Here is a 17,091-nt window from a genome sequence, read left to right as displayed (position 1 = left end):
CTAAAAAGCAGGCTACATGAGACCTCTAGGCTTTCTGGCACACAAAATTATTAAGGTTTCTAGGCGAAAATGGTCGGTAGTTTAACAAATAGTTATCTCATGAACAGAGCTGTAAAGATGTACGGCCGCTCAGCTTTAGAGTTGGCTCCTCCCCCATTTTTGTTTTTTTTAATAGGGTTTTTTTTTTAAATCCCAAAAGAAGTTATAATTACATTAGGGCAATGCCCTTTTAAGGGCAGTTTTTTTTGTTTTTTTTTAATAGGGTTTTTAAGTTTTTAGGCATTTTTGTAGGCATGCCCTACAAAACGCTCTTATCAGGACAATCTCTCTCTTTTTTTTTTTAAAGATAAGGGAAATTGTTTAACGTAAAAGAGCTATGATTGCTTTAGGGCAATGCCCTACCAGATGCCTTTAGGGGAATTTTTAGATTTGTTTTTCTTTATATAGGCTTTTTTATTTGGGGTGGGATATTTTTATTGTAGAATAGGGCTGTATTTTGGGGGGCAAAAGAGCTAAATTGCTTTAGGGCAATGGTAGTTTTTTTTTATAAAGTGAAATCTATTGCCACCATCAACGTCCATTGGGATGTATAGTAAAACATCCTTGTTAACAATGGTGTTGGCAGCTTGGAACAGATTGCCAGTGTTCTATAATTTTCCTTGACCCATAAGAATGCTGGACCTAGTCACTTCCGAAGCTGTGTTATATTCACCGCTCAGCTGTCTGACTGCAAATCCCCTCAGTGAGCATGTGCTTCATCGAGCCACAGCATCAAACATATATACGATGGGCACTGTAAGCTCTCTAGGCGGAGGCAAAAAAACATAGTGTAGATGGGGGAAAATTACAATGGCCATCGTATATATGTGGGGTTAGCAAGCAGTTCCGTTGTAGAGATTAGCTTCTGTGGTGTGTGACTTGTTCTCGACCCCATAAGAATGCTAGACCTCTGCGATTGGAATGCGGTGATGCACTGATTAATCTGGTGAAGCGCATGAGTAGTGAAGGAATTTGCGCTCCAACAGCTGATCATTAAAAGGATAGTAAACCCCAAAATTTTATTTTAGGATTCAGATAGAACATACAATTTTCCAATTTACTTCTATTATCAAATTTGCTTCATTTTCTTGTTATCCATTGCTGAAGGGACAGCATTGCACTACTGGCAGGAAGCTGTAAAACATCTAGTTATCCAATCACAAGAGACAAAAGTGTGCAGGCACCAATTAGCAGCAGCTCCCACTAGTGTATGATATGCGCGTATTCATTTTTTAACAAGGAATACTAAGAGAACGAATAGAAGTGAATTAAAAGTGTCTTAAAATTACATGCTCTATCTGAATCATGCAAGTTTAATTTTGACTTTCCTATCCCTTTAACTCTTTCCGATCAGTCATAAACAGAAAAGCTATTAACACCTTCCCATCCATAATTACTTCCTGTCAATCATAGTGTAGTAACATCCCCAGCACACAAAAAAAATGATCACTGATCATTAGCCAATATAGTTAAAATATACAGTATAGTGACAGTATCAGCTATTTCCTGTGCCTATGCTTTAATTTCCATTTAAAATGATATATATATATATATATATATATATATATATATATATATATATATATATAGTAGCAAGGATATTTGACAACCCCTGTCATCTAGGGTTTAAATGCAATAGAGGACAATCCAGTTAAAGTTTTCAAAACTTTATTTTCTTCCAAAATAGCAAGGTGACTTTAACAGCAGCATACAGTCTGTTCACAGGTAAGGCAAAACGACAAGCTTCTCTGCACAAGCTTCCAAAACAGCAAATTTCTGTCTGCTTTGTCTACAGCAATACAAATGTCCTTTACAGAATGTAACAGCAAACAGAAATCCAGCAAAACATTTAGTACATAATATTTTTCACAACACATCATATCAGGCCTCCTGTCTGGCTGAAATCTACTTAGCTAGAGAAATGCAGTTTAATTGGTAAAAATGGTAAAGTTAAATGTATTAAACTTGGTCTAATATATACTCCCTCTATCACCAAACCAGACTTTCTGTCACAATATATAGTGCTTTTTGCTGTTTGCTGCATGTTGCAGCTTTTCCTTTTAACTTGTTGAATAAATTCTGGACTTTTTAATCGAAGCTAGTGCCGGCTGTACTATATATCTTCACTTTTAACAAGCATTTCCCTATATTGCTGAGCATCTTCAGGTCCTAAGGATTAGAACTTTTGCACAGTCTTTTTTCACTGTCTTCATTGATGGAGGATTAATTACAAGAGAGAACTAGTGGAGGGATCACCATTACAGCGTGAGATCAGCATTGACTGCACTGGATAGTGCAAGGAACAGAGGAGCAACGGGAGTTATAAGTAGCTGCTGCGAAGCAACGCAAAAGGAAGAAAAAAAACCCTGAAAGGTAAGGAGGTAACGGGATTGGACAGAAGGGCGCTTCCCAACTCCTGATGTGCTGCAGCAAGCGGTGGATTGGAAGATGGGACTTTGACCCTTCGAGCCATTAAAGTAAGTTTTTCCCTTACCTTGGGGTTTACAGTTCTGCAGCCACTCCTGCACCGATTCGTTACAGCTATTTGTTTTCCAAACACATACCCCCCTACTCCTTTCCGACAAGCTCCTAGCTTTCACTTGAATACCCTTACCGGAAGACTTGCAGTTAAGAGCACAGGCACTAACTACCACTTGCTATATATATATATATATATATATAAATAAATAAATAACAATTTTAGCTGAATTTCACTACTTATGTCTGGAACCCCAACAAACATATAAAGGACAACAATTTTGTGTATAAATAGCAAGTTCGGTTGTTCTTATCTTATTGATCTCCCATTGTTCATCTGGAATCCCAGTTAACAACCTCTCTTCTACAAAAACATAAAATTATGCTTATCAGATAATTTAATTTCCTTCTGTGTAAGGAGAGTCCACAGCTTCATTCGTTACTGTTGGGAAATACTGAACCTGCCCACCAGGAGGAGGCAAAGTCACCCCAGCCAATGGCTTAAATACCTCTACCACTTCCCCCATTCATTCTGCCGAGGGAACAAGGAACAGTAGGAGAAATATCAGGGTATAAAAGATGTCAGAAGAAAAATATAATTTAGAGGGCCGTCCATCGGAGAACATGGGCGGGGGCCGTGGACTCTCCTTATACAGAAGGAAATGAAATTATCTGGTAAGCATAATTTAGGTTTTCCTTCTTAATATAAGGAGAGTCCACGGCTTCATTCCTTACTGTTGGGTAACTTATACCCAAGCTCTAAAGGACACTGAATGAAAATGGGAGGTACAAAAAGAGAGGCGGACCCCAAATCTGAGGGCACCACAAGCCTGCAAAACCTTTCTCCTGAAGAAAAAACATCAAACTTGTAACATTTTTAAAAAGTATGTAAGGAAGACCAGGTAGCCACCTTACAAATCTGATCCATAGAGGCCTTGTTCTTAAAGGCCCAAGAGAAAGCCACTGCTTAGTAGAATGAGTCGTAATTCTCTGAGGAGGTTTATTTCCCGCTGTCTCATAAGCTAAGCAGATAACCAAAAGAATAAGGAAGTCGAAGAGACCTTCTGATCCTTACGCTTCCCAGAATAGGCAACAAACAAGGAAGAAGTTTGTCTAAATTCCTTAGTAGCCTGAAGATAGTACTTCAAGATGCGAACCATGTCCAAATTATGAAGCAAACGTTTTTTCAAAGAATAAGGATTGGGACACAAGGAAGGAACCACAATCTTTTGATTGATGTTGCGGTCTGACACGAACTTAGGAAGAAATCCTAACTTAGTACGTAGGACAGCCTTATCAGAATGGAATACCAGATAAGGAGGCTCACATTGCAAAGCGGCAATCTCAGAAACTCTGCGTGCAGAAGCAATAGTCAGTAGAAAAAGAACCTTTCAGGACAACAACTTAATGTCAATTTCTTGCATAGGCTCAAACGGAGCCTGTTGCAAAACCTTAAGAACAAGATTTAGACTCCAAGGAGGAGCCTTAGATCTAAACACATGTCTGATTCTAATCAGAGCCTTAACAAAAGGACTGTACATCTGGAAGATCCAAGAGCCTCTTGTGCAGTAAAACAGACAGGGTCGGAATCTGTCCCCTCAGGGAACTGGCAGAAAGACCCTTCTCCAGTCCATCCTGGAGAAACAATAGGATCCTGGCAACCTCAACTTTATGCCAGGGGAATCCACACTCTTCACACCAGAATAAGTAGGCTCTTCACACCTTATGATAGATGCGACGAGTAATCGGATTACGAGCATGTATGATAGTATCAATAACTCTCTCAGAAAAACCTCTCTTGGCTAGGACTAAGCGTTCAATCAGCCTCAGAGAATCTAGATTTTGATGAACAAAAAGGACCTTGTTCCAGCAGATCCCTGCGACAAGGTAACTTCCATGGAGGAGAAGATGACATCCCCACCAGATCCTCGAACCACATCCTTCACGGCCATGATGGAGCTATCAGTATCACTGATGCCTGCTCCTGCTTAATGTGGGCCACTACATGAGGAAGGAGCGGTAACGGGGGGAAAAGGTAAATTAGATTGAACCTCCAAGGCACTGCTAATGCATCTATTAGCTCCGCCTGAGGATCCCTGGACCTCGACCCATATCTAGGTAGCTTGGCATTGAGACGGGATGCCATGAGATCTATCTCCGACGTCCCCCACCTGTAGCATATCTCCGCAAACACTTCGGGATGGAGAGACCATTCCCCCGGATGAAAGGATTGTCTGCTGAGAAATTCTGCTTCCCAGTTGTCCACACCCGGAATGTGGATCGCTGACAGCGAACAGCTGTAGGCCTCCGCCCACTCTAGAATCCGAGATACTTTCCTAATTGCTAGGGAGCTTCTCGCCCCCCCCCCCCCTGATGGTTGATGTAAGCCACCGAGGTTATATTATCTGATTGGAATCTGATAAACCACGACGAACCAAGAAGAGGCCAAGCCTTCAGAGCATTGAAGATTGCCCGAAGTTCCAGAATGTTGATCGGGAGGGAGAGTTCCTCCTGAGACCACAGGCCCTGTGCCTTCTTGGCACCCCAAACAGCTCCCTATCCTGATAGACTTGCGTCCGTAGTCACAATCTCCCAGGATGGTCTTAGAAAGGATGTCCCTCGGGACAGATGATCTGGATAGAGCCACCAAGACAGCGATTCTCTCGACCGGTTGTCCAGAGAAATCTGTTGGACACATCTGAATGATCGCCGTTCCACTGCCTCAGCATGCACAGTTGTAACGGTCTGAGACGGAACCTGGCAAAGGGAATGATGTCCATGCTGGACACCATGAGACCAATTACCTCCATACACTGAGCCACAGATGGCCTTAAAGAGGACCGAAGGGCAAGACATGCCTAAGCTAGCCTGCAACATCTCTGGTCTGATAGGAATATCCTCATGGATATGGAGTCTATTACAGTACCCAGGAATTCTACCCTGGTGCTTGGAATAAGATAATTATTTTCTAAGTTTATCTTCCATCCATGAGATCGAAGAAGTGAAGAGATACCGAATGGTCCTCCGCCAGACGAAAAAAGATGGAGCTTGTACCAGAAAATCGTCCAAGTAGGGAGCTACTGCTATACCCGGGTTCAGGCAACGGCTAGAAGAGCCCCTAGAACCTTCGTAAAAATCCTTTCAGCAGTAGCTAGATCAAACGGAAGTGCAATAAATTGGAAATGCTGGTCCAGGAACGCAAACCTTAGGAACTGGAAGTGATCCTTGTGGATTGGAACGTGAAGGTAAGCATCCTTCAGATCTATAGTGGTCATCAACTGTCCTTCCTGAACTAGGGGAAGGATAGACCTTATTGTCTTCATCTTGAACGAGGGGACATTTAGAAATTTGTTTAAGCACTTTAGGTCCAGAATTGGGCGGAAAGTTCCCTCTTTCTTTGAAACCATTAACAGGTTTGAATAGCATACCAAACCTCTTTCTGCGATAGGAACCGGGACAATGACCCCTAAGGAGGACAGATCCCGCACGCACCACTGGCTTGGAAGACAGGCTTGAGGGGAGAAATCTGCCCTTGGGTGGATGAGATTTAAAACCTATCATCTTGTATCCCTGAGCTATGACCTCCAGGACCCATGGATCCTGCACATCCCTAAACTAACAGTCTGAAAACAGCGAAAGTCTGTCCCTTACACGATCCAGCGCCGGATCGCCGTGGCCGCCCCTTCATGCCGATTTGGTCTTGGTGGGATTCTTGCTCTGCTTGGATTTATTCCAGGATTGAGACGGCTTCCAAGTACTCTTGGCCTGCTCGGGTTTAGAGGAGGACTGTTGCCGTTGGGATTTCTCAGAACGAAAGGAAATTAGAACTCTGTCCCTTAGACATGTTCTTTTTATCCTGAGGTAAACGTGAAGATGATGGAGTCCAGGCCTGGACCAAATAAAATCTTTCCCTTAAAAGGGAGGGAAATAAGTCTGGACTTAGAAGTCAAATCCGCAGACCAGGACTTCAGTCAGAGCACCCTACGAGTCTGAACTGAAAAAACAGACACTTAGCATTTAGGCGAATTATCTGCATGTTTGCATCACAGAAAAAAAATTAGCAATTAGCAATTCTCAATGCTTTAATTCTTTCCTGGATAACCATCTCAATCAATTCCGATAAGGAGTCGCACCAGTAGGCCACAGCTCCAGCAACCGAGGCAACAGACGCTGCCAGTTGAAACAAATATCCCATATGTTGAAAAAATTTTTTAGAAAAGTTTCCATCTTCTTATCCATCGGCTCTCTGAACGACGAGCTATTCTCAAGAGGAATAGTAGTATGTTTGGCCAGCATGGAGATAGCGCCATCCACCTTGGGGACAGAACCCCACAACTCCAAATGAGAGTCCGGGACCGGGAAAAATTTCTTAAAGGAAGACGAAGGGGAAAAGAAAGATCCAATTCTATCCCACTAGTTTTTAATAATGTTCACCATTTTTACAGGAACAGGAAAAGTTAACGACACTACCCTGTCCTTGTAAACTCTGTCTAATTTAGGACTCAAAGGTTAATCAGGCAGCTTGGCCTCTGGAACCTCTAATGTAGACAGGACCTCCTTTAGATGAAAATGTAAGTGGTCAATCTTAAATCTAAAGGCTGGTTCCTCCGCAGCAGGAGGCTTAGAGGTAGCAGACTCTGACCCAGAAAGTTCACCCTCTGAAGCCTCATAGTGTGACTCATCCTCGGATAATTGAAAAACAGATAAATCCAATAAAATTACTTGATGACCCCTGGGCAGGAGAGCTATGTTTAACCTTTTCACTTGTGCTTGGCAGGGCGAGGTAAAGCACTGAGGGCCTCATACACCTCCATCTTTAACTGATGTAAAATCTGATGGTAAAAGATTACCTCCAGATGAAGGATCAGGCGTGCTACGGGAAGCTGCATGTGTTGAGGGAGATGACTGATGCACCTCATGGGATGGCAAGTCCTCATAGGTGGAAGACTTAGTGGTACTAAAAGGGTTAACCTTCTTTGACATAATGTTGTTAAGGCATGTGGAACATAGTTGAGAGGGTGGGCATACCAAGGCCTCCTCACAATATAGACAGGTATTACTATTTGGAATAGAGGGAGTACCCTCAAGAATATCAGAATGCTCCATAGCTTAAAGCTATTGACAGTAGGACACAGAATAAAAACGATCTTTTTATTTCTCACAAAAACTGCACCTTTATACTCCCAATGGCTGGGGCACTCACCACCTCCTAGACCCAGACAAAACAGAGAAAAAGTGTCTAAGCTACAAGCTGTGCAGCGTTCAAAGTGAAAGTAAAAGCCTGTGTGTTCCAGCCACATAACTAACACTCTATGAGCCCAATAAAATATCACACATAAAGCAGCATAAAATCAAAGCAACACATTTGATTAATCCCCACTTTTCAATAATCCCCCTCAGGAGATATTAACCCATGATTCAATAAAGATAAAAAGAGCCACACTGTGACCCTGTCTTCTAGCGTTTTCAACATATGTAAAAATGTAAACAATCTTACCAGAATCCATGATGTGGAACAGAAACACAGCCTCTCAAATGTGACAGTCTTGTAGCATCGCTCCTGACATGGACATGAGTGAAGAAAACGAGCAGGCAGTGAAACTCGTCAACACTGATTGCTTAAAGTGAATGTAAAGTTTAAGGAATGAGTGCCCGGTTTTTAATAATCCTATTAAAAAAAAAGGGGCACTTTCATTCATCAAACTTTAAATTACACTGCTTTGTTAAAATACTTACCTTTTCTTTCTGCAAGCCGCTCCAGCGCTTCTCCAGCCTGTCACAAGCCTCTTCTTATGTCAGGAATGACGATTCCGGCATCCTTCATTCACGGCTTCCCCCCCTGGTGGAAGGCCGGAATCGTCATTTCTGACGTCGGCAGAGGCTTGCGACGGGAAGAGGAATCGCTGGAGCGGCGTGCAGAAAGAAAAGTATTTTATCAAAAGCAGTGTAATTTAAAGTTTGATGAAAGTGCCCCTGTTTTTAATAGGATTATTAAAAACCGGGCACTCATTCCTCAAACTTTACATTCACTTTAAGGAGCTGTTAGCAGGCAGTCTGGATGGGTTCGCAGAAAAACTCTCCCTGCATCTCCAGACTCTAACTTTTGGCAATGCTCTCACTGAGAGGCTGACAAGACTACTTAAAACTCCAGTCCCATATCGAAGGGCAGATACCCCTCCTAAGAAGCTACTCTGAAATCTTCTGACACTTCTCTGCCATCCTCCTGTGACGAAAGGCAAAGAATGATTGTGGGGATAGGGGAAGTGGGAGAGGTATTTAAGCCTTTGGCTGGGATGTCTTTGCCTCCTCCTGGTGGCCAGGTTCAGTATTTCCCAACAGTAAGGAATGAAGCCGTGGACTCTACTTATATTAAAGGGACATAATACTCATATGCTAAATCACTTGAAACTGATGCAGTATAACTGTAAAAAGCTGGCAGGAAAATATCACCTGAGCATCTCTATGTAAAAAAGGAAGATATTTTACCTCACAATTTCCTCAGCTCAGTAGAGTAAGTTATGTGTAAAAAGTTATACTCAGCTGTTGCTCAGCTGCAGGTAAAAAAAAATAAAAAAAAATGAAGAAATGAACAGCAGCCAATCAGCATCAACACTGCAAAGGTCATGAACTCTTTTGCTGTGATCTCATGAGATTTCACTTAACTGTCATGAGATTTCATTGTAAACTTCCTTAAGCTGAATAGGGAAATAAGATGAGAGTGCACGTAAGCTCACTCCTTCCGCTGTCCAGGGACAGACATACTGATATGCTGCTTAGAACTTCTAGAAGTCCTTTACAATGCGATGTGGGGATTTTGTGGCTACTGAGAAACTGTTGAGGTAAAATATCTTTCATTTTTACATATAGATGTTCAGGTGATATTTTCTAATTCGCTTTTTACAGCTATGCTGCATCACTTTCAAGTGTTTCAACATTTGGGTATCATAGCCCTTTAAGAAGGAAATAAATAATAGCAAATATAAATTAAAACAAAGTGTTGAGCTTCATGTGTTATCTTCTCCCACACCCAGGTCTAAATGTTTTTAGTAAAAGTACAAGGCACAAATAAGGTTCCCAGCATTCAGCGTTGCAAAAAGACAAACTCAAAATCTATGTATGTATTATAAACCAGACTCTAATCTGGATCCCAGATTCTTGTTTCATAAAAAAAAAAAAAACTCGTATTCTTCACAATCATTTTGTGTTTCTTCCCCAGATAACAAATGCTTCTACCCCACATCTGCAGTAGTAAAACAGCAGTTTCTTATTGATTTAAGCCTCCCGCCCTTCTGCTTCTTCAACTCTCTGTACCATGTGATCACTGCTGACACGTGACTGTTGTGATGTCAGCGTGTCTTTTAGAGGGATAGGAACTAGCCGCTACCGAGACAAGATGCGGTTACTCCTGGTGTTGGTGAGTAGCTAAGTGCCCCTGGTCATAGCCACTTTTGGGTGACTCAGAACACTGTACTATAGTATGGATTAAAGCGAATGCATGTTCGGTAGCCGGTAGGGGGTGTGAGCGCAACGGAGAATAGTACCTAAGAGTTACTAGAGCGGGGTTGGAAAGTTGTGTGAGCTGTAACTGTACAACTCTAAATATCGCTGTCCTACAAGCTGCTTTGCCTTATTCATTGCCACCCAAATCGTCAACATCTCCAGGGACTGTAGTTGTAGATGCCCGCTATAGATCACAAAGTAACTTGCTTTCTGTCCCCTGACTAATTGATTTACAGTACCTACAGGTTTAATACCCCAAGCTCTGTTCTTTACCAAGTTGCAGTTTTCAAGCTTCGATCTCTGCTGCTTAGGGGGTTAACGCCCTTGACCCTCAGTGCTATTGAATTGATGTTCTGATCCTGTAACTACTTCCTGCTCCACAGGGGTTGGGGGTAACAGACCTAAGACTTGGGGCTTGTTAACTGACTACTGCTTACTTATAGCCTGAATATAAATGCCACGTATTGTGACTTACAAATTGGAATCTATTCTCAAGACCAAAGGATGTAACTATCATCCTCCAAACTATTGTCTCACCATATGTTTTACTTTGGAGCACTCCAGATTTTTTTCTGAAATTCACATAGCTACTAAATATTTTAGTGATATAAAAATGAATGAAAATGGTATGTTCTAAAAGGTTTACATAGGCAATGTGTCACTGACATCTTTCTACAGTTAGAATGTTTATGCTGAAAGAAATATAACAGTGTGACTTCAGATGAAAGCTGTGACTTCAATGCATATTGGTTATTGTCTCCTGTAACTCAGAGATTGCATATCCTGCTTCCTATACTTCTGTATCTCAAACAGTATAATTGAGGACAGGGAGCTACACTCATAATGGGAAAAGCAAGTTTAGTCCATGGTGTGCACACTCTCTGACTAGTTAGTGGGCTGTGTACAAAGCTTAGTGACCTCATAATACAAAGTTGTCAAGTAGCAAGGTCCCTAGCTACTTTACCTTTTACATAGATTACCAAAAATTGTATATTTAGTATAAAGTACTAGCCACTCTATGATTCATACAACATGGCTGATTTGCTGTTAACTTTATTCTAGGTGATACAGTCTTGGCACCTCTGTCATCTATAGCACACATTATATGACATAGCTGTTGTTACATATACAATATACCACAAAGGCTAGTCTTTTTTTTTTTTTTCCACTTTAGAAGTCAGTAAAAATACTGTACCAATAAGAAATACCAAGATATTTGTAGCCATAAATAATAATAATTAAAAATTAGGAGCTGGAAGTAAAATTCTATGAGCCATGGAGTTGTCACATTCCTGGTTGCTTTTCCACATGTACTTCAGTTCAGGCAGCTTTTCAGTATGTCCTTGTAGCTTTTCTACAGTAATGTACCCAACATGTAAATTATCTTCATACTGCGTTGTATGCCAGGTAATAAATATATTTACACACACACACACATATGTGCAGCTGTGGATGTTCTGTACATTTCACATGGGATATACAATATAGGCAATAGTGCTGCTTTTTAACTTGGCCGGATATAAAATCTTGGATAACATTATCTTGCTTGAAAGGAAATGTGTTGTAATGTTCAAGTGACTAAACCAGTTGTTTAGGATTAGTGTAAGCAAAAAAAAGGAAAATTGTGTTTATATGTAGTAACAAGATGTACATGTGCTATGTAGTACAATTTTGGCATGACCCCATTTCTGCCATATGTCAGCCCTGCAATACAACAAAATTGATGTTGGAGCTAAAGGTGATAGTAAAAAAAAAAAAAAAAAACAGTGATAGTGACTTGTCTCTGTGGTATGGTAAAACTATTGTATTTTTCATCAGTTGTGTTTTTTTATTTTTTTATTCTGGATTCCCACAGTCCTTATCACAGTACCTAGTCTGGCCACAGCATACTGGATTATGTTTGTATATGCCTTGTTACCACAATGTGATTTTCTGTGATTGTTTGATAGGCAGTTAAAATGACTTACCAAGGGACATTATTAAATAATTGTTCTCATTGTGTAGAGTATTACAGCTTTTCTGTGTGCTAATTTTATGTTCCTCAACTTCTACAGTTACTTAAGCAATACAATTACAAACCTCACAACATTTGCAGCAAGGTATTAGTAACTGTTGAATGGGGAGGAGCTTAACTATTTTATGGGTGGAGCCATGTAGTGAGGGGCGGGTGGATAGAGAACAGATACTGGGTGTGTTAGCTGTCTATATTTGAAATTCTGCAAATAGGGACATAAGACTCAGAGAAACAATGCGACAGAGCTTAGAATTAGGGACTGCCCCACTTAAAGGGACACTGAACCCAAATTTTTTCTTTCATGATTCAGATAGAGCATGCAATTTTTAGCAACTTTCTAATTTACTCCTATTATCAATTTTTCTTCGTTCTCTTGCTATCTTTATTTGAAAAAGAAGGCATCTAAGCTTTTTTCTTGTTTCAGTACTCTCGACAGCACTTTTTTTTATTGGTGGATGAATATATCCACCAATCAGCAACGACAACCCAGGTTGTTCACCAAAAATGGGCCGGCATCTAAACTTACATTCTTGCATTTCAAATAAAGATACCAAGAGAATAAATAAAATTTGATAATAGGAGTAAATTAGAAAGTTGCTTAAAATGTCATGCTCTATCTGAATCACGAAAGAAAACATTTGGGTTCAGTGTCCCTTTTAAATAGGGACAGCTGGGAGGGCTGCAATTAATGTGTTAGAAAAGAGGTGAGATTTTGTAGCAGCCCCAAGACTTGTGGATGTAGAATTTTAAACAGTATTGTCACTTTCATAGTTCTTGACTCAATCAAAAGAGCCCTAAGCAGAGGTGATGGAACGAAGTAGTGTCGGCACAACCACACTATTTATGCATACCTCAGGAGTCGGACACCCGAGGGTAGCAATTGCAAGGACAGTGTCCCTATGATCCTATGCCTGTCAGTGGGGTGCCTCCATTTATGATAAACGCCATGATCGTTGCATACAAAGGGCTAGGAAATACCGCCAGGTATTATGAAAAAGAAGACTATTTCTAATATTGTACTTGCATGGCACAAATATGCAAACATACTACAAATTGACAACAGGCTATCCAAATACAGGACTATTAGTGGTAATGTGGGATTCCCTCCAAGTGCTGTGACAAGAACTTTCAATCTTTGGAAGCACAAAGGATTAATTTATTTACATTAGTTACAGGAATCAAATTTGGGGATAATTAAAGCATTCTCTGAACTTTTGTCAAGAATTTGGGTTACCAAATTCTGATTTTTTTTTTTTTTTTTGCATATCTGCAGATAAGAAATTTCTATTTTAATACGGTAACAGAGACTGATAGAGAATGGTCACTAAAAGAAATAGATGACGGAATAAGATTGTACTGAGCATGTGCAAGTATTCACAGGAGATATATAGATATATATATATATATATATATATATATATATACACACACACACACGTGTGATTGGCTGATGGCCTGTCACATGATACAGGAGGAGTGGAAATAGATATAACTAAGAATTTTCAGAAAAAAAATATACTACTCATTTGAAGTTTAGACTAAGTGTTATTGCATTGTCTTTTTATCATGCATTTGTTGATTATGCAAATGTACTGTATTTACTGGTCCTTTAACAATGGCTTCGCCCCTCCCCTTTTGTCCTAGTAAATATGTACAGTTATAAAAGTGTAAAATGTATTTTAATATAGTGAAAATATATATATATATATATATATATATATATATATATATATATATATATATATATATATATATATATTTATTTAAATAAATGTTATTTTGATAAAGTTTATTTTTTATAATTGTATTTAGTTTTTTTTTGTTTTTGTTTTGTGTGGTTTTTTTTGTTTTTTTTTAACCCTAAATTGTATTGTCTGCCCTTGGCGATAACAGGGTCAACATAATGTGTCAAAATGCCTCTAGATTAATACGATGGGTGTCTAAATTTTACATATAGATACATTTGTGTAGCAGTTTTGAAATGGGAGATCATTATGTAAAGGATAATAAAAGCTATTTTTTTTTCTTTAGTGATTCAGACAAAACGTACAATTTTAAAAAAGTTTCCAAATTACTTTTATCATCAAACCTGCTTCGTTAGTACAATATTTTTTGTTGAAGAGATACCTAGGTAGGTGTCTAGGACACTACATGGCAGGATCTCATGCTGCTGTAAATAGATAACATTCTTGAAAAACTAATGCCATATAGTGGTCCAGAAATGGACATGGTCCTGAGCTTATCACTGCTTTTCAACAGAAGATACCATGAGAATGAAGAACTATTAATAGAAATAAATTAGTTGTTTAAAATTGCATGCTGTACCTAAATCACAAAATACCTTTTTTTGTTTTATATCCCTTTAGTTTACCTTCCATGCTTCCATCTTTGTAGTATTTGGCCTATATTTGCAATAAATTACTTGGAAACATAGACATATGGGCTATTTATAAAATCAGGACAACGTAATGAATCTATTTGTAGGTATTTTTCTTTAGCTACACTAGTTTTTCAGAAATGGTTTATAACGAAATCTGCAAAAACATGACCCTCCCTCCCCCCATTTTTCATTATTAAATTCCTATTTATTGTTATTTTATATACCCACTAGAGAGGCCTGTAAAAATCGGTGTATAATATGTATGGGTGCACTTAATAAGAGAGTGGACAAATGAGGAGAAATCAACAGTGAGAAAAAAATTGCTTGTCATTTAAGTAAAGAATCTGGGGGAAACCTCAATATTTATTTAAGGGGTTAAAGTAGAGTGTCCCTTTTTAAGAACTCATTATATTAACCTTGCAGTTTCAAAATAAATATATCTCAGGGTGTGTTTGATCAGAAAGTAAGGGTGTGGTATGGCATATAAGTTCCTGCCACACAACAGCTTGATTTCAGAAGACTGTTAAAGGGATATGAAACCCAAATTTTTTCTTTTGTGATTCAAGGGAAGCACGACATTTTAAATAACTCTCCAATTTAATTCTGCCATCTAATTGTAATTTCTTCTCTAAATGGTTTTCAAACCTGTCCTCCGGCCACATTGTGAGGATATCTGAACAAGAGAACAGGTAAAATAATCAGCTGATTAGTAAACATGGTTATTTTACCTGCTCTCACCCAAGGTAAACCTGAAACTGTTATGGCGGCCCGAGGACAGGTTTGAAAACCAGTGCTTTATCTGTATCATGGAAAAAAAAAGGGTTTCATGTCCCTTTATTTTAATTGAATGGTTCTCTCCAATCGGCATATAGAACAATTAACCCCTTCAGGACGGAGGACATGCGGACAAGATCGGAAAGAAATTCTGAAGTAAACTAACTGGGGAAAAACAAAAACAATGTTGCTGTGGTCACGTGACTCCAATGCTGCTGATTGGGTTCTGAAGGACAGGCATATCCCGCTGTCAGATCTTCAGTTTACTCATTTTTCCATGCCACCCTAAGAGCGTTAAAGCCCAGCGCTGTTAGGATGGCATGGAAAGTCCTAAGGGCGTGAAGGGGTTAATATAGTTTTCTATTGCAAATATACCAAAGTATATCAGCATAGAGAATTTAGACATACAATGGTAAGATGTATTTTCAGATAGATACATTATAACTTTAAAATAATTATACCAGACAATTAAAAATTTAATTTATCAATACACCTATGGTCTTCACTGGCTTTTTAACATGCTGTATCTTTATGTAGGTTTGTAAAGACTCTAAAATTTTAAGCTGAATTCCAGAGTCTCTAGTTTAGACACTATGGCAAAGTCACGAACTCTTCATTCTTTCAGACCTAATTCCTAATGTTTGCTCTACACAGTCCCAAAAGGATGGAAATGTGAGCTGTAGCGAAATACTGGAGAGGGCTGTTAATGAATCTGCACTACTGAGTTGGCAAATCTCAGCCTTTGTGTATGTTGATTTGCTTATGTACTATGTGGGGGGAAAAAGGTTAATAAACTGTTTTACTCTTCTGTTTGTTTTACACGTGGCAATGTAATTACAGTTCCTGGTTCTTTTTAGTAGAAAAGTACACGCATTGCTTATAGGTGTGTGCGACAAGAAACGTCTGTCTGCAGTACAATGTATGGGGAGATAGGTCAAATCCTGTATGGCTTATACAGAGGAGTAGCCTGTGATTAAAGGGACATTACACTCATTTTTTTCATTGCATACATGTTTTGTAAATCTATTTATATAGCCCATAAAGTTGCATTTTTTTTTTTTTTTAAATGTATAGTTTTGCTTATTTTTAAATAACATTGCTCTGATTTTCAGACTCCTAACCAAGCCCCAAAGTTTTAGGAGAATACAGTCAGCTACCTTCTCCAGCTTGCTCCTGTTTGTGTAAAGGGTCTTTTTATATGCAAAAGAAGGGGGGAGTGTCTTATTTCCCACTTGCAGTGGGCTTTCCAGCTACCTTTTCAACAGAGCTAAACTGAGAGCTTTTAACCCCTTAAGGACAAGGCCATTTTTCAATTTCTTTCCCTTAAGGACCAGGGCTATCTTTACATTTCTGCGGTGTTTGTGTTTAGCTGTAATTTTCTTCTTACTCATTTACTGTACCCATACATATATACAGTTTTTCTCGCCATTAAATGGACTTTCTAAAGATACCATTATTTTCATCATATCCTATAATTTACTATAAAACAAATTATAAAATATGAGGAAAAAATGGAAAAACACACTTTTTCTAACTTTGACCCCAAAGTTACACATCTACAACCACCAAAAAACACCCATGCTAAATAGTTTCTAAATTTTGTCCTGAGTTTAAAAATACTCAATGTTTACATGTTCTTTGTGTTTTTGCAAGTTATAGGGCCATAAATACAAGTAGCACTTGGCTATTTCCAAACCACTTTTTTTCAAAATTAGCGCTAGTTACATTGTGACACTCATATCTTTCAGGAATCCCTGAATATATATATATATATATATATATATATATATATATATATATATATATATATATATATATATTTTTTAGAAGATATCCCAAATTATTGATCTAGGCCCATTTTGGTATATTTCATTCCACTATTTCACCGCCAAATCAGATCAAATAA

At 39.0% G+C, this 17,091-nt stretch overlaps 1 protein-coding gene across 1 annotated transcript in view; it reads left to right on the top strand.

The window, feature by feature from the left end:
* Positions 1-9,867: 9,867 nt before the first annotated feature.
* The window catches only part of PDIA5 (protein disulfide isomerase family A member 5), a 326,999-nt gene continuing 319,775 nt past the window's right edge, over positions 9,868-17,091 (top strand). Inside the window, exon 1 of the mRNA XM_053698070.1 lies at positions 9,868-9,931. Coding sequence (XP_053554045.1) covers positions 9,911-9,931 — 21 coding nt within the window. The 5' untranslated portion in view covers positions 9,868-9,910. The remainder of the gene's footprint in view (positions 9,932-17,091) is intronic.

Source organism: Bombina bombina, chromosome 1, assembly GCF_027579735.1.
Source record: "Bombina bombina isolate aBomBom1 chromosome 1, aBomBom1.pri, whole genome shotgun sequence".
Classification (NCBI taxonomy): Eukaryota; Metazoa; Chordata; class Amphibia; order Anura; family Bombinatoridae; genus Bombina; species Bombina bombina.
The sequence above is the reverse complement of the archived record's forward strand: the minus strand, read 5'-3'. Positions and strand labels throughout refer to the sequence as shown.